The 25220-nt window shown below is 44.2% G+C and overlaps 1 protein-coding gene across 1 annotated transcript; it reads right to left on the reverse strand.

Moving 5' to 3' along the window:
* Positions 1–1390: 1390 nt before the first annotated feature.
* On the reverse strand, positions 1391–24649 carry zgc:101566 (Transmembrane protein 263-B-like). Its single transcript, XM_012822359.3, has 3 exons — positions 24450–24649; positions 23567–23669; positions 1391–3512 (listed from the first exon to the last, which is right to left on the reverse strand). The coding sequence occupies exons 1-3, from the start codon at positions 24456–24458 to the stop codon at positions 3232–3234; spliced, it is 393 nt and encodes a 130-aa protein (XP_012677813.1). The 5' UTR covers positions 24459–24649; the 3' UTR covers positions 1391–3231.
* Between the last annotated feature and the right edge of the window lie 571 nt (positions 24650–25220).

A 25220-nucleotide genomic window follows, 5' to 3' on the forward strand; every position in this document is an offset into this window, starting at 1 on the left:
AGCGGTACAACATACGCTGTCTGTAGCCCAGTTTTGTTGATTAGGGGGTTATTGCATGTGTTTAGATATGTTTAGTTATGCTGGCATTTAGCATTTGGTTTGGTTTGGTACATGTGGAGATTTTAGGTCGTAAGCTTTGTAAGGGTGGCAGGGTGCACAGCAGTGCCCCATTGGCTGGTGAGAGTCGCAACACGCTGTCCCCGGGATCTGTCGCACTCCTTCATGGTACAACATACGCTGTCTGTGGCCCAGTGTTAGAGATTTCGGGTTTTTTGGATGTGTTCAGATATGTCTAGTTATGCTTGCTGGCTGGCTGGCCCAGCAGGTGATGGGTTTGTTGACGCAATTACTTGTGGCTATAGGATGCACTAAAGAGGAATGTGTTTAGTCTCGATTTGAATATAGGTAGGGTGTCTGCATCTCGGATGGAGGCAGGGAGATTGTTCCAGAGGAGGGGGTCTCGGTAGCTAAAGGCTCTGCCGCCTATTGTGGTTTTTGATATTCTTGGAATTACGAGGAGGCCTGAACTCTGGGAACGGAGCGGCCTTGGAGGGCAATAGGGGACAACTAATTCCTTAAGGTAGTTTGGTGCCAGGTCGTTTAGGGCTTTGTATGTTAGCAGTAGTACTTTGAAATCAATTCTACTTTTCTAATTTTGCCAATATTGCGTAAAAGAAAAAAGGATGTCTTTGAGATCTGTTTTATGTATGAGTCAAGTAGGAGGTCTTGGTTGATAGTTACACCAAGGTTTTTGATGCTAGTATTGGGTGTTGGGATGCCATCGAGTGTTGGTAGATGGCTAGATAGTGTCATTCTCAATTGATCGGATTATACTTATATAAGTACTTGAATACAAATCCTTAGTTCAGAAAATCTGATTCTTGTGCTCATCTGGAGGAAAGGATAATTAAGTCATTGATTACAGTTCCCTGGTTGTACCTTAACCTGCAAATAGTACCTTAAGATGGGTTGCAGATGCAGCTTAACCAAACATTTGGTCATTGCCAGTTTTCTTTAGGTCTTTCTAAGCTGGCTCTGACACTCTCTTTTTCTGTCACAGTGTTTTCGGAAACATTTACATATTATGTTGTCAGTGCAATGGAATCAAATTCAAAAGGTTACAGGTTAGGTGAGACTGCACAATGTCTCATTATTAATTGGTATTTCTTGATATTCGAAGATAACCCTTTGTTGCCATATTAATTCTGATAGTTGTTCACTTTAAACTAAACATTTCTTCAACCATGTGTTTAGCATTCCCAATGAAGGTCAACTGAAAGTTCTAAATGCTGTAGCGCAGTGTAAACTCTCAGGTGGTGGGTCTGGGTGGGATGAGGGCGGGGGTTTGGGCCAAAGTCATAGTGGAATGTAATGATGGAATACACTGTTGTCAGTTTAGACATCTTTTATTGGCTTTGTTGTGTCTAAAGGTGAATACTCAAATAAAGTGATCAGCCTTTTAATAGGTCAGCAAAAAACAACAAAAACAACAAAAACAAACAAAAAAAAAACCCAGGGCACATCATTTTAAAATACAGAGTTGCTTTATTTATAGAATACAGCAGATTTAGCAAAAATAGTTCTATAATAGACAAAATCTACCTGGTCTTTAAAGTCCAGTTTATCGTAACAGAGTTTCCAAGACATAAGCATCCTATCAGAAATACATAATGCAGATGAGCACGTAAAAAGACAAAGAAAAAAAAGCATAAAAAAATGAAACAGATTTATAATAACTTAAACAGTACACTGTGTGTAGAAGACACTGTTCTCAAGCTCAAATAACACACTGCAAAAAAGGTTGGGGACTTATATAGGATAATCATATATGAACACACAAACAAAACAAGATGTACATGGATGGTTTGTCCTGGGCAATTTGCTTCAAAAACTAAACACCTTTGAAATACGAAAAATCAGGAAAAGGACTTTGCAGAGATAACAGCTTAGTGTTTTTTGTGAGTAATCTTTTGTCTGAAAAGATTTTTCTATTGACGAAACAGAATACTGAGATTGGAACAAAACGTACACAGCAGTGGCACTATAACAAGGAATGTTCCATTTTTTAAAGGGCATAAGTGGCTACAAATCATTTATTTCCTTAAGAGCTGAGGCACATGGATGTACATTTAAATCAAGAGCAGAAAATGCCAGGGCTAAGTGTGTCCTCACATCCTGTGGCTTTCAATTTGTTTTCATGATGACATAACAGTTGTGCTGACAAAGACTTCTGGATGTTGCACAGAGAAGCCGAGGCCCCGATAAACTGAACTTGACAAACAGCAAAAGTAGAAGAAATACTAGACACAGTCCACTGATCTTACATGAAAGAAAAAATAACATTTTTATTCACACCAAATGTTGCATCCTCTGAACCTCCCTAACATGGAATCAAATGCCTGATTTTGAGGCTGGAATTCAATGAACAACAGACATACAAGACTGACGGACATGTGTGGTCTTGGAGTCAACATTTCAATGTTCATCGTTAAAATGACAAATGGAATTAATAACACCGTTCATTCATTCATTCATTCATTCTGCAGTGGGGCAGTTATGTGTAAGCATGTGAAAGATCTCCCTCTTGGAAAATTCTCTCTCCTGTTCCCAAACACATCCTGAAAAGAAGAAAAATGCTTCCCCCAAAACAAAAACAGCATAGATCCCAAACACGTTTGAATTTGAATTGGAAATACTAGCGAGCATTTGATTGCACAAAGTTTGTAATAATACGATGGATAATTCACACTACTACACATGTATATACGTTGGACCAATGGACATCTGTGAAACTAAGGCTGAATGTACAGCTTAGCTTTTTATTCATTGCAACATAAGCGTTAAGCTCAGCATTGACACTGAGTGTTGTTTGACCAAAATCAGCTTGAATGTCTACAAATGTCTACATTTAGCAACAAAGGCAAAAGCACCTACACTCAACCCTACATTGCTTGCACACATCAAGACACAGCCTTCTCCCAGAAGAGAAAAAAAGAGAAAACACAACTAAATCTAAAGTAAATGACAAAATTAAATTGCTACTGTCACAAGTACCTCGGTAACAGATTGTTTGCAATAAAACGGTCTTACTCTTTTTGTAAGAAAACATCTGTCTTGTTGATCGATTGAAGGGGCAGACACAGAAGCAGACAGAGGCTGTTGAGAGAGAGGTGGGGTCGGTGAGAGGGATCTCTGGTCTGGAGTGGGCAGTTGGACTGATTGGTTTGGACTTTAATCAGACTTGTCCTTTTTCTTTGGTGTGACTTTACTCGCCACTGCCGAGCCCACCGCGCCCACCCCTCCGGTCACCACGGACACGCTGCCCTTGACCAGGCCCACGCCGGCGGCGGGCACGCTGGTGACGGCCGTCTTGGTGAGCTCGTAGCTCTTGCAGCCCACCCAGGCCACTCCGCCCAGCGTGGCGCCCACCGCGCCCCTGGTCATGTTGAAGAGGCCGCCCGTCACCCGCCAGATCACGCCAGCCTCCGTCTTCGGGTGGTCTTTCTCCAGGTCTGCAAAAGAGCACAGGGGAACATGAAGGGCAGCTATCTGCAGTTCCCACCCATATCTCAACCCTAGGGGTAGTATGAGATCCCTCGGGGGCCACTAGAAGCTTACACAAATGGAATTCTATCTATTTTTGTCTAACTGCAGGGCAGGAGGGCATTTCAGATGCCATCCCAAACTGGAAGGATGACAAAGAAGTTTGCAATAAGACCTACTTGTACCATTTAAACACAAAAGACATGCATCCTAAAACCAACTAGGGACCGATCAATTGTGAGTGATCAATAGTGAGTGAAATGAAAAGGAGCCCGTGTCAACATTTGGTGTGAACAGGGAGAGGCAACTCAAAGTTCAGGTCACAATCAAGAATAGTTTCAGATGCAATGATAACACAACATGAGACTCACGCAGCGTGTATCCTTTGCTGGATAAATAAAACCCCCCTGCTTCCAACCATGACAGGCCTTATGAGCATTTAGAGGTGGAAGGCTGCTACAGAGCCCATGCAAGGCTGAGGAGGAGTAAAGCCTGTTTCACGACCTGATGTAAAAGGGTTACGTGAATCATAGTGTGCTGTTTTTCCCAAGGAGGAGGTTTTCGGTTGCCTTTCAAACACTGACATAAAGTTCCAGTCGGATGAAGCACTACGGTGAGTCACCAGAGTGAAAATAAACATGCCTTGGCTAAAAGAGAGGAAAACATATAAATAAAAAAAAGCTGTGTATTAGTATTCTGAGTAGGGATAGGCCAAACTGTTTTAAAGCCCTCTACTTTAGTGGCTCTCCTAAAATCCTTTCCCTTTCATCTGAATCAAATTCTATCTCTAATAGTACACTCACCCTGTGTCTAAGACTAACCCCACGTGCATATGCAACTGATGGGTTTCTTATCCCCTTCATGGTCAAAACAGACAGGTGGTCCTCCGATGTACAGAACGGGCAGCATGTTGTGTTGTGTGGACAGGACTGGTCCTAAACATCCTACCACTTGATAGCTCAGGTTTCCCCACAGGGACTGCAACATGTATCTACACACAGCAGAAAACAGAGCATTATCTCTTCTCTAGCTGTTCAAATTAGCTGCATTCTACCCTCAGAAGTTTTACATTTAGGAAATTCCACATGATTAAATGTGTCTTCATCCATCCCAGAGGACGTAAGTGCTTCTACCATCTAAACAGACTGATCTTAAGTAGCTGTTGATACAGAGGAGCCAATCAGATTCTTTTGTACAATCAGCTTTGTGCTAAATCACAGCCTTGGCAGAGAATGTGAGAATAGCTCCGGAGGATGACAGACCAAATTCAGTGCAAGACGAATGATGAGCTGGTAGGGACACTAGGATTACAGTTAGAGTTCAAACTGTGTTGAAACCTGGATGTTTTTTTGGTGACAGCCAAGTCACCAAGTTCCTCCTCTAACCACAAGAATTTAGGGACACTATTTTTCCACCGAACATAAAACTGCTCGCAGCAATGGCCAGATCAGTTTTTCAAGCCTTCTTTCTGAGGTCCTCCATGACACATCACAGCAGCCTCAGCTCCTCTGAAATCACCATGGCTACTTTACTGGCTGAGCAGTGACTATCACAGGCAAACACTACCACTACATCACTCTGTGTCACATCCCCGTAAGGGGGAGATTAGAGAGAAGACACTCACAGAGGAGCTCAAACACTCACACAACATCAATTGGACGAATGATTGGGATGTTGCCCATTACACCAAGAGGAAACAACATAAAACACTGGGATGAAGCTTCTTTAGACCTAGCTTCTTCTTCGTGTCTCCGTATGTAAATCATATATTAGTGCTATCAAACGCATACATTTTTGCTATTAATTGCTTTATATTCTTTTCTGCTTCTCAGCTTCTTTATCTTATTACCCGTTTCAAAATCTCTTCTCGCTTTACGTGCTACACATATCACAAGTATGCCTTTCAAGCCGACAGTCAATTCTGACTCTTTTAATCGACTGACAACACCAGTATGTATTTGAGCGTGTTTTGCATGTGGGTGTGTGCAGTAAATGAGTATTGGTCAAATGATGGTTCAAGGGTGAGCAGTGAGTAGTACCCAACCATAAGACACATTCAGTTCAGCTCAGGCGTCCTTACCAATCCCACTCAGACAGGTGTTCATTTGACCATACAGCTTGTATTTATTTCTGTAATCCTCAGCAGAACAATTCTAAGTCAGCTCTTTATTTTTTATTTATTTTGAAGTTAAGCCTTGCATCCTCATCTGTCCTCATAAGTGCTTAAGCGGATGCAACTTCACACTTGACTGGTGGGGAATAAATCACCCAGCACCCATCATCTGCCAATGATGTCTGGACAAATACGACAACTTCAGCCCAGCCCAGCCCAGCCCAACCCAGCCCAGCCCAGCCCAGCCCAGCCCAGCCCAGCCCAGCCCAGCCCAGCCCAGCCCAGCGGTGCCCTGCGGTGCGGTGCGATGCGGTGCGATGCGGTGCGGTGCGGCCCCTGAATCAGAACACTGCATCTGCCCACTGCACCCACTTTCCCTCCGTCCTGCCGGGAGACTGGAACACTGACCCAAACCACCTCTGGAATCAATGAGCGGAGCAGACGCACAAACAAACACACCGCTCTTCACACACTCACATCGCACAGTACACGCCCTACCTCTCACAGAGACGACAACCTCAAAACACACACACACCACTCACTCACACACTTTCTCCAACTTCGACAACACAGAGTCTGTCTGTCTGTCTGTCTGTCTGTCTCTCTCTTATTTTGCTCTCTCATTCAGTCCCTACCACAGTGACGCAAGGCAGTGAGTCATTGTCAAAACAAGGCAATAATAAGCAGATCAAAGCCAATAGTTCAAGTTAATGTGAGTGGGCAGAAAATCCCCACGTATCCAAACCAGAACAACTGAGCTGAAACAAAGTGACACTCGAGCGTCTGGGAAACACTGAGAGAAGCTCCACTCCCCTCCTCCACTCCCCTCCTCCACACCTCCTCCACTCCCCTCCTCCACTCCCCTCCTCCACTCCCCTCCTCCACACCTCCTCCACACCTCCTGCTTGTTGTGCTGTTTTAGTCACCAGAGAGCCTCCGCTCCCAGCACTCTGAATGGCCTCTAGAGTAACAGGAACAGGTTGGACACATCTTCATCTTCATCTTCGTCTTCATGTGCCTGATGACGGGGGCGGGGTGTTATCATTGGCGGTGGGGAGTAGCAGGTTCTCTTCTGGTGTATGGAAACAAGCAGCAGTAACAACATCTAGGCACTTTAATCCTCATGAACAAGATGTGATTGTGGTTGAGTGTGTGTGTGTGTGTGTGTGTGTGTGTGTGTGTGTGTGTGTGTGCAGCAGTGTATAGGTTATACCTAGGTGATGACATTGTGTGAATTTAACACCTCCTGAAACACTTTATCTGCAGAGCAATTAAAAAGCTAGCTGCCAGCATTAAGCTTGGCAAAGTGGTAATTAAGTATTTTCTCACTTAACAGCCTCTGAGCAGTCCGAAACTTGAAAGAGGGGGAAAAAAACAGCATCTCATTTCACGTCAGAGTTCACAGTGCAAAAGCAGCTATTTTAAAGTCATGTCCTATGTGTATTGGACAACTGCTTGCTTTGACAGCAACTCATTGGTTTTATTTATTTTGGATGAATAGATTAATAGACTTTTACCTACACAAAGTATCAATGATGAAGCCTCTATTAAAACAGAGCCTTTCACTCAACTCACTCCATCATATCTTTTATTACACTGAATGCGTGTACATATTATAAACAAACATGACCAGTGGAAGAGCAGTTTTCTGTCCGTGAGACTGACCAAGTAAACGGTCAGCGATAACTCCCCTTCCCTTCGCACTCTACTGTTTGCCTGCTAATCCGTCAAACGGCCTAAACGCTGGCTGTTATTCATAAGGTGGGGATTCCGTTGCACGATCATCCTTCTTATGTCCACCTTTTTCTGGCCTCAACCTCAAGCCGCCTGCTCCCAGGGCAGTGTCTCTGACAGAGCCTGACCCCTCTCCTCCTCCCCTGCGCATGGAGCTCTGTGTGGGGTGCGCACAGCCTGACCCCTCTCCTCCTCCCCTGCGCATGGAGCTCTGTGTGGGGTGCGCACAGCCTGACCCCTCTCCTCCACCCCTGCGTTGAGCTCTGTGTGGGGTGCGCACAGCCTGCCATTATCTCATTACGCCTTGCTTGAGTGTTCGCCAGAGTAACCATCTTTAATCTGTGCTAACTAATGACTGGCCTGCAGCAGCAGTGTAATAAAGGAGGTGGCGGGACGAATCAATCTCTGCGCTGATGGGGCAGAAGTGATGCACTCGGCAGCACCACCCTGTTGGGCTGAGCAGGTCTGGGGTGTGCGGTGGGGTGCGGTGCGGTGCGGTGCGGTACGGTGCGGTGCGGTGCGGTGCGGTGCGGTGCGGTGCGGTGCGGTGCGGTGCCTGACTGCAGTGTGCGTGTGGCACGCGGGTTAAGACAATTACAAGTCAGTGATAAGCTGCCGTGATGGGACTTGAACAATGTGATGATCATGTCATGAGCTTAAGCTCTTTACGTATCTTTTGTCACGGGTGTCACTCAACTATATTTAGCGGCACAGGCTCATTTTCAACACTCTCTCTCTAATAGTCTGTTCCTCTTCTGGTACAGAGGACTATGAGTCAGATATGACAGTTAGAAGCACCAATTCCATACCACAACAAAAGCTGAAATGTGTGTGAACACAATCCTTTAGAATAATTATTATTACACCAAGAAGAAGAGCACTCCCTGCCAGTGAGTCAAAGTCAGACTAAACGGTTCTTCGGCAGGGGCGGACTGGGGAAAAACTAGTGGCCCGGGACAGTGGCGTAAGGCAGTTACGACGGGCCCAGGTGCAGGCTATTATGACCTAGTCAGTGGCGTAAGGCAGTGGTTCCCAAACATTTTACAGTCCCGTACCCCCTTTTTTTCATGTTTGTAACCGCCGCCACGCCCCCTCCCCCCGCGCACATATTCCGCCTTCAGACTATTTAGATTGACGTAAATATATCTATGGCCCACGACTACGGACCCCCAAGACCCACGGGCCCAGGTGCAACCGCACCTGCTGCACCCCCTATAGTTACGCCCCTGAGGTGGGCAGGTATTGGACCGGTCCAATCCCGTCGGCCCACCAGGGATTTCCCCGGTATCCCCGATGGCCAGTCCGCCCCTGTTCTTCGGCATGCGTAGGCGGTATCCACATCATTCAATTAAGCATCCATTTAGAACACAAATATTAATTTGTACAATAGATACAGTAGATAAAAAAAGAAGGAAGTAGAAAAACATCTTTATCCTCATTCCAGGAATCAGGAATTTTTCAGCAATTTCCCAATAAATAATACTTTTTAAAACTCATAAAAAGGAAGAAAACATTTAATTAAAGAGGCATTATGGAGTTTTGGTCTAAAAACGTCAAGCTAAGTAGCAAGCCATCAGACTTTCCTTGCAAACACCAGCAAAGGCTTTATTTCAAGCCCTGATGATATACTTGGTTGCTTCTTAAGTCTCCCTCTCTCTCTCTGTCAAATGATTTATCCCACTCAGACCAGGGGTGGGCAATTCACCACACTGCAGTCTCCCCTGTTCCGTTCCCTTCCCGTGTTCCTCTCACCCTCTCTCTCTCCCCTGTTCCCTTCCCCTGTTCCTCTCTCTCTCCCCTGTTCCCTTCCCCTGTTCCTCTCACCCTTTCTCTCTCTCTCCCGTTCCGTTCCCTTCCTGTGTTCCTCTCACCCTCTCCCCTGTTCCCTTCCCCTGTTCCTCTCCCTCTCGCTCTCTCTCTCTCTCTCTCCCCTGTTCCTCTCCCTCTCTCTCTCTCTCTCTCTCTCTCCCCTGTTCCCTTCCCCTGTTCCTCTCACCCTCTCCCCTGTTCCCTTCCCCTGTTCCTCTCCCTCTCTCTCTCTCTCTCCCCTGTTCCCTTCCCCTGTTCCTCTCCCTCTCTCTCTCTCTCTCTCTCTCCCCTGTTCCCTTCCCCTGTTCCTCTCACCCTCTCTCTCTCTCTCCCCTGTTCCCTTCCCCTGTTCCTCTCCCTCTCTCTCTCTCTCTCTCTCTCCCCTGTTCCCTTCCCCTGTTCCTCTCACCCTCTCTCTCTCTCTCCCGTTCCGTTCCCTTCCTGTGTTCCTCTCACCCTCTCCCCTGTTCCCTTCCCCTGTCTCTCTCTCTCTCTCTCTCTCTCTCTCTCTCTCTCTCTCTCTCTCTCTCTCTCTCTCTCTCTCTCTCTCTCTCTCTCTCTCTCTCTCTCTCTCCCCTGTTCCCTTCCCCTGTTCCTCTCACCCTCTCTCTCTCCCCTGTTCCTTTCACCCTCTCTCTCTCTCTCTCTCCCCTGTTCCTCTCTCTCTCCCCTGTTCCTCTCCCTCTCTCTCTCTCTCTCTCTCTCCCCTGTTCCCTTCCCCTGTTCCTCTCACCCTCTCTCTCTCCCCCCTTCTCTACACACCATCTCCTCTTTCCAAGGAGGGGGAAATATCACTTTACTCTTTCCAACAGGAACCAGAAAGATCAATCCCATTCCACAGAAAAGACTAAAATGTCACTTTGTCTTCAAACACATGCCAGAGCACAATGGCATTTGGAGAGTTGGAGGAAAAGGTTACAGTATTCCGTAAGAGACAGGTTTTTTCTTTCAAGGGAAGGAGGTTGTAGGTCCTACTAAAAAAAAAAAAACATCCACAAAAAACGTACTAATATTAAGAGTTACCTTGGTGATGTATTTTCACAGAGTACAGAACCTATAGCTACATTCATCGCACCTTTTTTAATCCTCTCTTCACTTCATCTAAATGACACAGCAATTTGTGTGGTGTCAATTGCTGTTGCCCGCGGGGTGTAAGTGTTCTCTGGAGGGTAGTCGGAACTGGGTAAATTAGGGTGTGGGGAAGGAGGCAAGGAAACGCTGGCTCCTGCCTCGTTCATATCTCCTCACAGTTTCAAACACATCCCATCACCTCCCCGCCGTGATCACTCATCTCTGAGCTGCCACGCAGCTGCTGCACTCTCAAACAAAGAGAGAAAGAGACAGCGAGAGGGAGACTGAAGGAATGACAGAGACAGAGAGAGAAAGAGAGAGAGAGAGAGAGAGAGAGAGAGAGAGAGAGAGAGAGCTGGAGAAAGAAGATCTGAGGGGTGTAACCCTTTGTTCTCTCAGCACACCTGAGTATTCTCAGAGGAAGCTTCCTGCCCTCCACGTTGCATGATACATACTCACAGCAGGCAGTGGATGCAGCTGAACACTGTAGCTTCATGCCCTGGAACTCGTACTTATTGTATAAGGCTATGAAGAAAGTGATTTATATGGCTGAGAAATATCATTAATGTTGAATAATTAAATCAGTACCGAACACTATTTGTCAAAAAGGCTTAGAGTGTGCCGTTCTCATGGAGACTCTAGAGCAGAGTGCCGTGAGGATTATTGGATGGGAAGTCTGTGCACAGAGAAAATCCTCCAGCATCTTCGTGTGTGTGAACCCTATTAACACACAATCTACATCTTCTGACAGGGTCTGGCAAGCAATGACTGACACATTGAATAGCCGTTCATATGAATAGTATTCCATTGAGTTGCAGGGTGGCTAGGAAAGACACACATAGGGAGAGTGGGATGTATAATAATATACCTAGAGATATGGACAGACAGGAGGACAGACAGACAGACAGACAGACAGGAGGACAGAGAAATGAAGAACATATCCTGTGTCCCTCTCTGCTGTGCTGGCGTATCCCTGCCTGTGTCCCAGCCTTTCTTTATTCCCATGGGCCATATTGTTCAGGAAACACAGCGTAGCACAAAGCCAGATAAAAAAACCAGAGCTTATGTGGAAGCATGGGAATAAAATAAGGTCTGTTTTTGTTACTTTCCTTGTGAAGGCTGCCATTCGTGTTGTGTTGTATGGGGGAGTACATTCTTTGCTTCTGCAGGGTAATATAATATACGCAGAATGATTTTACAAATAGTTTGTGAAAGACAATAGGATGCATTTACTGTTTTACACACACACATGCATACAAACACTCTCACTCACTCTCTGATCCCTCACTCCTTCACTCTTTCACTCTCACTCTTTCACTCTCTCTTACACACACACACACACACACACACACACACACACACACACACACACACACACACACACACACACAATAGAAAGGCCCCTAAAAAGTATCTAAATTAGCCGTAAGAGCCTAGCATTGATGAGGTGAATAATGACTACATTAACAAGTAGTCTGAGGTGCAGGAGCGTGTGTGTGTGTGTGTCTGCTGACAAAAGATATTGCAATTACATACACAGAAACAAAACAACAGAGAACAAAAACACAACAGTCTTCTGTTCTTACTTTACAGAATTTGCTGTGGGAGATGGGTGCTGAAATAATTGCCTACTTCAGTTAGGTGGGACAATCCTAAGGGACATATAACTGCAAGGACCACTTTTGTCCATTTCTTAGGAAGGAGCTCATTATTTCTTTTCAAAGGGAAACTAGCCTTTTTCTCCCCAAACAATGCAGGCTATCGCTCAGGGTCCTTGGGACCATCTTAGACATTCATCTCTGTTATTGTGTAGCAAGAGGACTTATCATGTAGCACAGTACATATGGCATGGGTCCCCAAAACAAGTTTGGTACTTTGGAGTAGAAAATAAGGAACTTTACTTTGTGATTGTGTCGGCTATACACTAAAAAAGTATGAAGCAGTAACACTATATGACCACCTGTGCACACGTATGACATGTATACATTATCATAAATGAACAAAATAGCTGCAAGCAGCAATCATTGCTCTTCAACCGAAATATGCAAACTGCCCCAAGTAGTGAAAGATTGACTGATTCTGTGAATGTTCCGTAAGGATTTAAAGAACATTTTATTTTGAAGATTGATCAAACCATGTCAGAGGAACAGAGGAAAAGCGACATGATTGATTTGTTTGGAATAGAGTCAATACTTTCTGAATACCATTATCAATGAGTCTACAATATTCCATTAAGATTGGCCATTCACACAAGCATGCATTAGCTGCTGTATTTCGATTGACAATAGGTAACCATTTTGTTGAGCAAGCCAAATAGAATTTTAGGAGATATGAGCAAATGTAGCCAAGTATAAGTACACAAAATGTCCAACTTTTAGCTTCAGTGGTTCCTGAAATGTGTCAGTTACAGCACCCACTTTTCAACATTTGGAATGCATCCGAAAAATGTGGTAGCGATGCAGCATGTCAAATTTCACGAACTATTCACTAGATGGCGCTACTCCACAAATGAGTCACAATGAGCTAGGGTCATGCCTCTCCTAGAGGCCCACTTGCAATATCAATTTTGAAATTTTTGGTGAAACGGTTGTTGAGCCTCCACCACTTCAGGGGGCACTAGCACGAAGGGACACACCCACCTAGGGACACAAACCTTATATTCCATATCAGCCATGTGGGGCCACAAACATGCGAAGTGTCATGTGGATTGGTGAATACCTGAAAATACTGTACTATCACCTCCTAATCGTCACCTTATTACATTCAAATATGCAACGAGAATGGTGTGCACCAACGTATTCAGTTCACTTGTACAGCCGTTGTTTATCTGACAAGACTACATCAGAGTTCCTGTCAAAATTACCAGCCGCACTTGCCTCAGTTCTTACTGCAGGCGCAAAAAGAGGCACTAGCACATCCTCACCTCTGGTCACCCTACCCACAGATGGAGGCACAAATGTGCTTTTGCTCAACCCCGGTCACTGCTACACCACTGAGAAAGAAAATATGAAAACAGAAAATACTGGCTTTATGGCACACAGACCAGACTAGAAACTAGAGAGACTACAAAGAACATGGTACTCCGCCAAAGTAGATGTATTTTACCTGGCATGGAAAGATAGCTTTGTAGGCTATAAAAAAAAACACGTTCTGATGCCAAATCAGCCTCTTATCCTTCGTTGGTTGACATAAAAATAAAAGCCATCAAAGATTTCTCTTCAAAACCCTTTCTAGACTAGCAAAAAACCCCGATGCAGTCAAACCCTCTGTTCTTCCAACCTGTAGCAGTAATGACTTCATGACCTTTATCCTGGCTTAGGTCTTCCCCAAGTTCCCCAAGGCTCAGCGCTTGAACCCCTGCTCTGCTTCTCTTTGTAAGTGCTACCCCTAGGTGCTGTAATAAGGAAGCAATGGTATTAAATTCCATTGCTATGCTGATGACACCCAAGTACACCTATCTGTTAAACCGGACTAAATCATACAACTACATACAACAAGATAGAAGCATGCCTGAAAGATGTCAACGCATGGATGACTTACAATTTCCTAAACATTTGATAATGACACTATTCAGCCATCTACTCACACTCGATGGCATCTCACTAACATCCAACCAAAGTGTCAAAGATCTTAAGTGTTATTATTGACTAAAACCTCTTATTTGACTCATACACAAATCAGATCTCAAATACATTATTTCTTCTATGTAATACTACCAAAATCAGAAAAGTCTTATCCCTTCAATATGCAGAAAAACTAATCCACGTGACTTTCTTTGTGACTAGACTTCTGCAATGCTCTCCTTTCCAGATGTAGAAAAAAACTCTAATAATATAGATTGCTGCTGCTCACACACTTACTAGAACTAGAAAAATATGAACATATCTCACCTGTACTTGCCTCTCTGCACTGACCACCTATCAAAAGTAGAATTGATGTCAAAGTACTCCTTCTCACTTACAAAGCCCTAAATGATTTAGCTCCAAACTACGTAAAGGAATGACCGGTCCCCTACTGCCCACCAAGACCCCTTCATTCCCAGGGTGCAGATCTTCTTGTAATGCCAAGAGTATCAAAAAGCACAATAGGAGGCAGAGCCTTTTACCATCGAGCCCCCCTCCTGTGGAATAATCTTCCTGTCTCCATCCGAGAAGTAGACACCCTTTCCATCTTTTAGTCTAGACTAAAAAACATTCCTGTTTAGTGCATCCTTTAGTCAGGAATAACGCATCAAGATCCAGCCACATACTTCCCATTCGCTATGCCAGGCAGCCTCTCCTTCTACCCCTTCCTCTCTCTCTATATCATATTGTGAGACGTCATTGATACTGATGGAGGGGGGCCATATGACTTGTCTTCTTTGCATCCCAGTCTCTTTCCTATTCTTTCCCTACCCTAATTCAGGATCATAACCCTTTGGGGGCTCGCCACTCAAAACAGGAGAGGTGATATGTTCACACCTAGCATCAGAATCCATGGATCCATTCTGTTAACCCAGATGTTCCCTTGTGTTTCTGACAACGTGTTAATGAACGTCTGTGAAACACAAGCATCTGTGATGCACTTCAGTAATACAAGCAGCAGTGTGGTAATTAATGACCGTTGTTATTTCAGTTTCATTAGCAGCTAAATCGGTTAGCTTCCACTAGCTGTAGCATCCTCTTCACTGATAGCCCCACTACACATGCATCCTCCTCATTATGCAGTATTAGCTGAATTATGCAACGTGTTTTCTGCAAACTATTCCTTTCCCATCGCAGAGGCAGGGCTCTAACTCTTTATGTATTAGAGCTAAATGATGAGGGCCAGCTAGGTGACCTCAGTTGTGTAATCCTGCTTGGGGCTACGAGTGAAATGCAAACAGGTCCTGTTGCGTGGGTGGTTGAATATCTCAAAAGAAGGTTGCCCTGAGAAAACAACAAATGTGTGTGTGTGTGTGTGTGTGTGTGTGTGTGTGTGTGTGTGTGTGTGTGTGTGTGTGTGTGTGTGGGCCCCTGTGTTGGAGAAATAAAATACCAAATATATTATACAATTTGAAAACGTTTTTTTTTTTTTTATACATGTACAATAAATGCGACGTTTCTCTACAATTGTGTGCTTGGAATTTGTAGGTATAAGATAGATTCATAATGTTTACACCAATAAGGTCATTTTCATTTCATGCACTAAAATTGAAAGGAATGATTAATATTATCCTGAGAATTGACATTTTGACAAATGCCTAAGATGATCTACAATGACAAATGTCTAAATGTCATTGAAAAAGGAATGAGAAAGAATTCTGAGTACTGTTTTGTTAATGATGCACATTTTCAATCATAACTGCCAGTTTACCTCATCAATTAACCTTAAAATGGCATTTATGTCCCTTACGTAAGCAGCTATTCCAGTATCCAAGTTTTCATTTTGTCCAAATGTAAATGGTACAAAGCAATAGGAAATGAGGTGTGCACATTCAGTGGGCCACATCCTCAACCCGTCTGTCTCCAGCTCCACTGTACTGTCTGGAGAGACTGTTAGCCCAGTCCTCATCTGAACAAACCATTCAGTACAGTGCAGCCGAGATGGCGGCCATGTTGTCTTCACCCATGCAGTTGGTATGAGAGCTGAGGACGGAGAGAGAGTGCAATAATGAGCCTGGGGCTCCGTGATTCGTCACCTTTGACAGCGGATATTTTAATATCCCTCAGGCCTTGCGGAAGACGAGTGTAAAACGCCAGGTCTCTTCCATTTCCTGTGCAGGCTCATGCCTCAGCCCTCCTCCTATCTCCTATCTCCCTGCTCCAAGACACAATGTGTGTAGGGCGTCTGGATCCTGAACACATGAGCGCCAGGTCTGACAATGATCTGAGCACCGCAATCTCCACTGAGGGCACAGGCCTTTTCACTGTCGGTATTGCCTGCTGCAATTCACACCATGAGACCAGCCTTTCAGATCACTCTTGAGCCCAGCATCCAGCATTTGATGTTAGTGTTTGTGTGTGTGTGTGTGTGTGTGTGTGGGGGGGGGGTTGATATTGAGGCTGTGTGTCTGTCTGCAGGGACACCCTGCCTGCTCACGTTACTGTAGGCAGCAGCAGCCTCAGCCGTGTGTGTGTGTGTGTGTGAGAGGGGTAGTGCTGCTGCTGCAGGTATGCTTTGCTAAGGAGAGTTGATTCCTCCATGTTTGTGTGGGTTCTTGCGTCCACATGCATAATGGAGTTATCATTGTCATTCTCACACAGTGAACCTGACACAGTGATTCACAACCTATTGGATATGCATATGATTCCACTAGACTGTGTCCAGGCTATCAAATAGCCTCTACAGTGTCGTCACTATAAACTACGCATTCAGCTCACAAACTGTTGGACACTTGACTGTCAGCATGTTCGACTTCCCCATTGTCCACTGAATAATGCAACAGAGCTGTGAACTTTGATGGCAAGCCCCTGATAAGGTAAGGCATACGGTATTGTTTAATAATTCAAAAGATAAAACAACTGAGATTTTTTTTGCTGACTTGTTAGCATCACTGCCCTGGGATTTGCAGTGAAAGCAGTTCACTGCAAAACAAGCTGATGAAAGACAAAAGGTCTAACCAGGAAAGCCTCAGGGCTGTTTCATCTGATGCTTGACAGAGGCTCTATCTCTGTAGCAGGAGGACGCTGTCTGTGAGAACAGGCTGGGTTTAGATATTACATGCTGTTGTTTTGGCCTTCCTTACACTATATACTAATGGCAAGGCCATATCCATAGGAGATGTCCCTTACATCTAGAGCCTATAGTCCCTTAACACTGCCCACAGCACCAACCCAGAGAACCAGACAGAACAGTCAGATCTCCAAGTCTCAGGACCTGAGTCCCATTGCAATGAAATGAGAGAGAAAAAGGCAGGCAGTAATCCCTGTCTATCGCAAGGGCGGCTTGCATTTCTCTCATGACTGTTTTTTTGTTTCTTGTAATCTCCATTTCTATACCACATTTCACTCATATTCTCTCCATCCCTCCCTCCCTCACTGTATCACTCTCTCCAACCCTTGCACAATGCTGTATCGCTCTAACGTAGCCCCTTTGGGATGGTGAAACAAATATCAACATCTAGAGAGAGAAAAGAGAGGGAGGGAGGAGGGGGGGGGGCAGGTTTGATGGTACATGAGTAAAACTCTCTCCAGAGCATTCCTCCAGCCTGACCTGGTTCCCACAGCTCTGGGGGATGTATTTCAGGGCAGCTGGGGACCATTATGAGGTGTCAGACCACACCAGGTACATGCAGACAGCGAGCCAGCATCTTCCCAAGCATGGGGGAAAATTGGTTGAAGAAAACTGTGGGTAGTTTTTTTTTTTTTTTTTTTTTTTTTTTTTTTTTAGATAAATAATAGGAAACACTAGCTGAGAAATGAAATCACGCCATCCTGTCACTTCCACCAAAACATTATTTATTAATCTCCTCAGGAAACAAAAGAGGCAGAACATAGCTGTTCCTCGCTGTCACAGCAGATGATAATTGCACGAGAGAGCTGTGGCTGGTGTTGAATAGAGACCATATGAAAAATGTTTTCCTCCAAAATCTAAACTGTTCGAATTTGATAAACAGACCCCCCACCCCCTCTCCTTCCATTCCCTCCTTTTTTTCCTTCTCTCGTTCCCACCTGACGGCAGCGCTGTGTTTCATCTTGTCCTCTGATGCTTCGTGTCTGCACCCGGCCTCCCAGGGGACTGTTTAATAGCAGGGAGTGAGCAGAGCACGGCAAACACAAACACACCTCTGGAACAGCAGATAAGGCTTCTAATGGCACCTACTGAATGAAGTTGCTGCCGATGAGGGAGTCGATCTTTGTGAGCCATGCTGGATCAATCCACCATATCATTTAATTGCTGTCAGATGTGAATAAGCCTGGAACACCCACTGCAGCATTCCTTACAGAAATATGGAGAGAGAATCCTTCCCTCCCTCTCTCTATTCTTCACTGGCAGGATTTGCTGTTGCTGGACAAATATAGCTGACCTAAATTGAAGTTTAAAAAAAAACTACCTGGGCCATGATGCTTTTCGAGAGGAAGGAGCGCTGTGTTGATTAATGGAGGGTTATTGATGCAGCTGGGGGCTCAGCTGACTGGGAGGGAGCTGATGGTTATCGGGCCGCCCGCGCCCCGCGCCCCGCGCCCAGAGAGCCAGAGAGCCTGCGCCCAGACATCAGGTGGCACACTGGCATGACTGTGCATTATGTGGACTGATAACCTCCGGGTGTGCACAGTCAAAAATGAATCATGAAAAGAAATGAAATGTATAATGAAAAAGACCAAAATGAAGCAAATTCTTCGAAGCACATAAACATGTTCATCTTGTTCCATCAGCCTTTAGCGAACAGTTTTTAAATAATCTACCAGCTGAATATGTTGAGGGCAATCAGGCTTGTTAGAGTCACAGTTTGTGTTGGTATCGCTAGATCATATCACTGCTGTTGAATGGGTTGTCATATGAAGTCTCTAGATTCATGACGTTCAGACTTTCAGACAAATGCAAGCACAACCTCTTATGCCAAGGGGGAGGCTATTTCTGTACATTCACACAAGATCTGTGCCGTGTTTAGAATTTGTATGGAGATTCTGAAAAGGGCCTTTGAGGATTTCGGTGTGTTCCTGGTACCTGTACCCCAGATGAGAGAGATAATAAGCAGAGGTGTGAAAGCAGGGGGAATGGCATGTTTTACTGAAGTCATACTGCTGGAATAGACCTGGAAGGACCCTTTGCAGAAAAAGCTCAGGGCAGCATCTTCACAGCGTAGGGAAGGGAGGCCCACATGGATTTGGACATGGACTTGGACTTCACTAAGACATATCAAAAGTTCACTACAACATTTCAACATATTGGTAGACGATCTCCTCTGTCAGGTCAAACTATGTTTTTTTTTTTAACTTGGCATCTGCAGGTGGAGTAACCTCATCTGAAGTCTTCACCACAATGACAAACTAGACAGAAATACCAAATTTCATCTTGACTCTCATGACCGCATTTACGTGGAACTCCCATTTTGCTCATACTGACACTCCCATACGATGTGCAAACACAGCCATCCTGCCTCCCCAAGCAGTGTCCAACTCATGGCATGAAAATTATCACCATCTTGTTTTTATCTGGTTATTTCAATTAAGGATTTATCTCAGTGCATGGACATGGACTAGGTTTCCGTGTCTGTTTCTGTATGGCAGTGAGTCCTGGAGATTGCATTTCAGTTCGCATTTTACAAGGTTTTCACATCTCCGTGACTCATCCTGAAGGTGTGCCGGCCTTCTACAGATGCATCCTATGGGGTTCCAAAAAGATTTTTGGCAGCGATCAACCCTCTCCCTGTATCCTCTCCTCATTCATCTGTCCACTGCATACAGTCGTCTGTTAAGCCACAGTAATGGTCAGAGAGGGAGTGTTTAACGGAATTAGAAGTTCAAACTGAATTTGTTCGATGCCAGAAAAAAGGGAAATGGTATATTTCCATTAAGCACCACTGAAGGCAAAAAAATAGAAGATTTGATTATTGTAGAATCTACCTCCCTAGATCCACATCATATAGACGTGGGAAGGATGTCAGTAATAATGAGTAATTCTACAGCTATGAGGTGGAATGAATCACATAATATGGCAATTCTTTAACAGTACATATTCCTGCCGTGTGATGTCATTCATGACTATTCTTAACTTGGCAACTGCAGGTGGAGTAACCCCATCAGAAGTCTTCACCACAATGACAAGCTAGACAGAAATACCAAATTTCATCTTGACTCTCATGACCGCATTTACGTGGAACTCCCATTTTGCTCATACTGACACTCCCATACGATGTGCAAACACAGCCATCCTGCCTCCCCAAGCAGTGTCCAACTCATTTCAGTTTGCATTTTACTTGAAGGTTTTCACATCTCCGTGACTCATCCTGAAGATGTGCTGGCCTTGTATGCATCCTATAGGGCTCCAAGGCCAGCACCTGCTAACCCTATATGGCTTAGAGTGAGCAATGGAGACATTTTCTCCCTCTCAATATTACAGCTTTCGAGGAAACTTTAGATGCGATCATCTCCTCGGCAGTTACCAGTGTTGTTACATTTGATGAAGTCCTGAATACAAATCTGAATCTAAAGTACACTTCTAGAAAAGGGGTTTCTTCAGTGTGATCGTTGGGAAATCATGATACACCGCGAAACCCCAGTGTAATGCACCGTGTTATGTCGAACACAACTAATGCTCAAAGGCTGAGCACAAAGGCAGAACATCCTTTCAGCTTTATTTTCGTCCCAGACACGGGTATTGTGGGACGTCTGGATTTTCAGCTGTGTTCATGAGTCACTTTTTGTTTTTTTGTTAGTGTTTTTTTTTTTTTTTTTTTGCCTCCGTAATTCCCAGGGCGGCTCCTCCGGTGAGAACTGCGCTAATCAAAGAGGCTGCGAAGGAGCGCAGGTGGACCGCGCTCGGAGAGCTCGTCCGCCTGACAGTCCATCCATCACGCTTTCACAGCACATCACGCTCACGCCCTCCCCTGAGCCCTGGATCTGTCTGGATGATGGAACAGCCTGGCCAGTGTTGGCAAACAGGACAGGGTTTTGAAGGGAGGGTGAGGGGGGGAAAAAAAGTCAATACAATCTCATTTTGTCCAATTAATTACTCGTGTAACTGACATGTACTTTTCAGTTGTAAAAGTTGATCACATGTAGTATATCTGTGCATCTGTCTGTGTAGGCATGTGTTTGGCCGGTGAGGGAGTGCAGAGCATCCATTAGACAGATGCTTTGTATGGACTGCACAAGCAATAGAGAGGTGCCAACTTTTAAGCCAACCTAGTGAGTTCAACCACCTCTTGGAAATCACTTTAAAATGTTAGCTAAAAGCTCCTGCACTCAAGGCAGTAGGCAGGGCTAGGGGAACGCTCTCTTGGTGCAGGGACAGTGATTTTGTGGAGAGCTGAATTTATGACTGAAAAAAAAAAAAAACGAAAATGGGGGGTTTTCACAAAAAGGCATTGTGTCTGAGCAACGAGCCCAACTCTGGCCAGACAGTTTCAGTGATGGGGGCCATTACCAAGCTGTCTGTCACAGCATGAGTTAGAGTGTGTGGAACGCACCTACCCTCCATCTGTGTGAAAGTGTGTTTGATTTGAGAGATGAGAGGAGGCTCGGAATGTGTTTAAAAAACACTTGTGATAAACTCATGATAATCAGACCCTTTTTTGGGTCAAACATTAAAGCAGGCCTAATGCAGACTTAATAAAGTAGCAAAAGGGTAATTTAGCAGCTGTAGACTAACAACAAGAAACAAGCACCCAGATTTTCATCAAAAGGGTCAAAGGCAGAGTCAGTTGATGTTCAAATGTAGGGTTCACAAACATCTGCATCCTGAATACAAATGTGTCCTGTGTAGTCCAAAGTAGCAACAAACCATAATAAAAGTCCCTGCGATGCCCAAAAGGAGACCCCGTTGACAAATTCCCACCATCCATTTCAGCGCTACTAACCTTGTGCATCCTACTAAACACTCTAAATATGAAGCGCTGTTTCAGAGCAGTAGACAAAGCCTGTGCCAAAGGGGCAAACGATGCGTTATGCAACCACCTTGCTGCAGTGCCGTGAATCCACTCTGTGGAGCCTATTAGCTGAGTTCACAGCAACACAACGCTACCATTTCACCCCAACTAAGCACATGTAGACCTAAAATGGGACCCTATTTAGTTTGCCTTAAGAGCTTTATAGCTACAACCTAGAATGCAACATAAAACAAAGACGGGAAGCACACTGTGGAAAATTGTTTACAGATAAAAAAAAAGCAGAGTACGTTTGGATTTTTTTTTTATTGTGTGCATGTAGTGTTTAAAAGCAATTACTGCACAGACTAGATAATCAATGAGCCCCCCTCTGCCAAGATAGATCTCTCAGCACAGTTTAGCATGACTGATCCCACATACTGGAGGATCTCTCAGCACAGTTTAGCATGACTGATCCCACATACTGGTACATCTTTGAGTTGCCTGTGGATATACTTACACCCAAAGAGATTCAAATAATAAGTGACGTGAAGAGCTATTAGTTTGGAGTATTCCAACACAGCGGACTTAAAAGGGTTCAGTGTAAGAGGCTAATTCAGGTGCCTCGACAAGACAACAGAAGAGAGGGCAGAATGTCTTATTAATGCCTAATGCCTAGAGCAATGCTTGGCTTTGAACGTGCTTCGGACAGCCTTTATGAGCTTAATTTATATTTTATGTGTTTGCTGAAAGAATGCAGTTTATACAGAGAATGTTGATACTTAAACTACTCTTTAAAAGGAAATACCCATGGGGTATTGTGGTACACACAATATGCCTCCAAAAGGACTCAACACTCATTCACTTAAGTGAACTACATGTAGCTTGAATTAATTAAGCCAGTGAAATGGTTTCTCAACATATGGGCTGACAGTATCTGTAAAGGACCGCTCTGCAGGGAAAATCTTTCTTGACAGCCAAAAACTGGCATTTTTCTTTCTAAAAAGGACCAGAGAACTGACTAGCATTTTGGATGGTTCAGCAACAAGGTCTACCTTTTTTACAACCGCATTAACTAGGCTTGTGTGGCCCCCTGCTGACAGATCTTGTGTACTGCATTACAAACCAGTGACACAATGGAAGAAACAGACATTGTGACCTCAAGTAAATGTTGATATTGGTGTCCCTGCATTGAGGTGGCCTATCTAGATTGTTTTGAGTAGAGGCTGTGCTGATGATTGTGTCCCTAAGAGACTCTGAATCAGCTGTTTCATTCACGAGGCTATAAATAATTTTTTAAACAAAGGTCCTAAAAAAGAAGATGACTGATGACATAAATCTTCTGGTACAACTGGGAGCTCTTTAATGCTAAGTTAAAGACAAGGGTGTTCGTTCACTGGGGGGGGGGGGGGGAGTTGTCTTTCTGGCTTTCTATTTTGCACCAGTAGCCAAGTAGTTGGTGTGTAGGCTTAGAGTGATCCTAACCAAATTAACAATTCTCTGTGTGGTTGTCTGTTTTATTAACTGTCTGTGTGGTTTCACTAGGCATGTCCTTAGCTGAGGATATACCTGTGGTTGGTTAACAAGAGCCTGGAGGTTTTTAAAAAACATCTGTTTCTTGGTTCCTAGAGAAATTCTCTCAATTTATTTCACATGCATGTTCTTCTTGTTCTTGTACTTTTTACTGACCTAAACTACAGTGAGGTAAGTTTCAGAATACTACCTCAGATATTGAATGACAGACAGCTGCTACTTGGCGTTGTTGTTATTGGTACCTTGGAGGTATAAGATAAGGGCACAGGACTTACCTTCAGGTGGCTCTTCCCGGAGGTATGGTGGGATTTCTTCATTGTTAGCATCTACAGGTGATGAACTGTTCTCCTCCACAACCTCTGTGTCTGGGTCTGGACCCTGGGGATGCACCATTGAAAAGATTTCACTCAACAGTAGTACTGATGATTCCTTGCCCTGAAACTCATCCCAGTCACTTTATTCACTTGAGAAATTATCTTAAGTAGTGTGTGAGTTAAGAGGACTAGGGTATTCCAAGTACATGTTTTATTGACAAATAGATTAGCCCTATGGCTTCATTCTTCTGGCAAAATAAAGCCATTAGGCTCTTCTTTTAGGAGGTTTACCACATACTAAGAGTTAACTTACCCAGGTTTGTCACTAAACCATGTATTTGGAATACACCCCTTGTATGCATTTAGACTGAATAAGCACAGCTAAATGGTTCCGGCCTCTATAACAGCCTCCTAAGCAACGTACGTTGCTTACATTGTTGCTGTCATCAAATTGTTATGGGCTACAGATGACATACAAATGTTATTTCATTTTTATGGAGCGACAGATACATACATTTGTGGTGGCATCGTCTGACTGTGATTTGACGCCAAAACTAACTGTCACTTGAGGTTGGATGCTAGAAACTATTATGTTTGTCTCAGGGGGATGAGGGGCAGGTTATGTTAGTGGTGATGCTCCAAAAGAATAAGTGATGCCAAACATTTCAGCGAATCTGGAATTTTTCAATCTGCGTCATAACACAAAAAATACCTGAAACTATTGTGCAACAAAGCAATGGCACAGACGTGGTAAAGAACCTGAAGCAATACCAGCAGACCATCATCACCGTAGCTATTAGCAAATCCTATCAGAGGGGAACAACAACAAATCCACTCGACTCACCTTCATCATGTACCTGATACTAAACGGGAGACAGTGTCGATAATCCTTCCTTGAAAGACCACGTTGGTTGAATGAACAATGCGTGTGGGAGGACCTGTAAACACACTTTTTTTTCCTCAAAAGAGTATTTTGTGATTTTTCTTCTATTCACGATTTAGCAGTGTTTGGCTACACTGTACAGGAAGTGACGTTATAGATGTTTACTGTGTAGACTGAAGTAATGGTTGCACTTCACCACTAGATGGGAGCATTGACGACATTCGTCCACCTAGTCTTCTTGGTATTCTGGCCTGCCATGCAAATTCGTGGCCCGGAGGATAAGCCAGTGGTCCATGGTATCTTTAGTTTGTATGCAGTGCTTCAGTTAAATATCTTATCACAGCAAAAAAGGAAAACCATTCGAAGCTAATTCAGTTATATAACATATAATAACTTGGTACGGTTATGTATAAGATACATAAGGGACAATTCCAGAATAGGCTACTGTGCACAAGTTGTGCCTATAGACATAGGAAGACTTACGCCGAGGTCACAGTACACGATTCTACCCCTTATTATCCACTTGTCAACATGTTTTTCGATATCGCCGACAAAAGCCCCAGATCAGAGGCAAATCACACTCAAAAATGGGTGCTCAATTGTTATGCGTGAACAGTTTAAAGACACAACCCAAGAGACTCGCCAATGCCTTGCAGACACCCGAATGTCTCTACCTATCGGGGAGTCCAGGGGGTAAGCCTACATGGTTAGTGACAAACCTAGAAGAGCCCT

This window comes from Clupea harengus, chromosome 3 (assembly GCF_900700415.2).
Source record: "Clupea harengus chromosome 3, Ch_v2.0.2, whole genome shotgun sequence".
NCBI lineage: Eukaryota > Metazoa > Chordata > Actinopteri > Clupeiformes > Clupeidae > Clupea > Clupea harengus.

Excerpts from the sequence above, each read along its gene's own strand:
- zgc:101566 (XM_012822359.3), bottom strand. Across the intron at positions 3,513-23,566 it reads CCGGGAAGAGCCACCTGAAG|ACCTGGAGAAAGACCACCCG; the intron begins GTAAGTCCTGTG and ends GCTCTTTTGCAG.